This window comes from Branchiostoma belcheri, unplaced genomic scaffold (assembly GCF_001625305.1).
Source record: "Branchiostoma belcheri isolate BF01 breed outbred unplaced genomic scaffold, Haploidv18h27 scaffold795, whole genome shotgun sequence".
NCBI lineage: Eukaryota > Metazoa > Chordata > Leptocardii > Amphioxiformes > Branchiostomatidae > Branchiostoma > Branchiostoma belcheri.
In genome coordinates this window covers 6,545-7,281 of record NW_017804459.1, presented here as the reverse complement: position 1 = coordinate 7,281, position 737 = coordinate 6,545, and the positions used below count along the sequence as shown (strand labels likewise).

Genomic DNA, 737 nt, shown 5'->3' with positions numbered 1-737 from the left:
GACAAAGTTACTTTAACAACCTAGTATGATTATGATTATTTTATTCATGAGCAAATCACCTGATGTCTGTATTTCATGTTACATTGCATCCCATTCAGCAAGTGGGGAAGAGTACACGCCCCCCTCCCACCACCTGCTGCCTGTGCTGGATGCTGGGACCAGGTCAGAGGTCACACCTCCCCAGACTGACAAACACCTACTCATACAGCAGGAGTATGACAAGAGCCTACAGGTCTGATATCTACATGTAGTATACAGTGATTATGTTTATCGAAGGAAAACATATTTTTTTTACTCAGTTTCTTCCTCCTCCTCTTCTGTTCCAAACACTAACCTCTGACCTGACCAATGACATGATTTGTTGACATGTGTCACCAAAGTGACTGGTGTTGGGTTACATAATGTTGCAATTTCATGGTCTGCTCTTCTCCTGTCACCATATACTTAGTACTTGTAGTACATGTAATACTATGTGAATGTGTTTGAGTAAAAATTAACAGGGCAGACCATGTCCGAAGGTAAACATTATGTATTTGCTTTGCAAATGTTACTTCTCTAGTGAATGTATGTATTACATGCATAATGCATCTAGTACATGCACTGTGAGTAACATAAGAATCTCCACTATGAAACTTTATATACCAAAGAACAAACACTAGCTTAGCAAAGGCAACAACTGTGTTGGAGGCATGTACTCTCACCTCTCTTATAAACGTACCGGTACGTTTATTTTTTTT

General features: G+C 39.5%; 1 protein-coding gene across 1 annotated transcript in view; it reads left to right on the top strand.

The window, feature by feature from the left end:
- The window catches only part of LOC109485976 (E3 ubiquitin-protein ligase LRSAM1-like), a gene marked incomplete at both ends in the record, with an annotated part of 4,359 nt that extends 4,127 nt beyond the window's left edge, over nt 1-232 (top strand). Inside the window, one exon of the mRNA XM_019789677.1 lies at nt 99-232. Within this exon, the coding sequence (XP_019645236.1) occupies nt 99-232 (134 nt within the window). The remainder of the gene's footprint in view (nt 1-98) is intronic.
- Between the last annotated feature and the right edge of the window lie 505 nt (nt 233-737).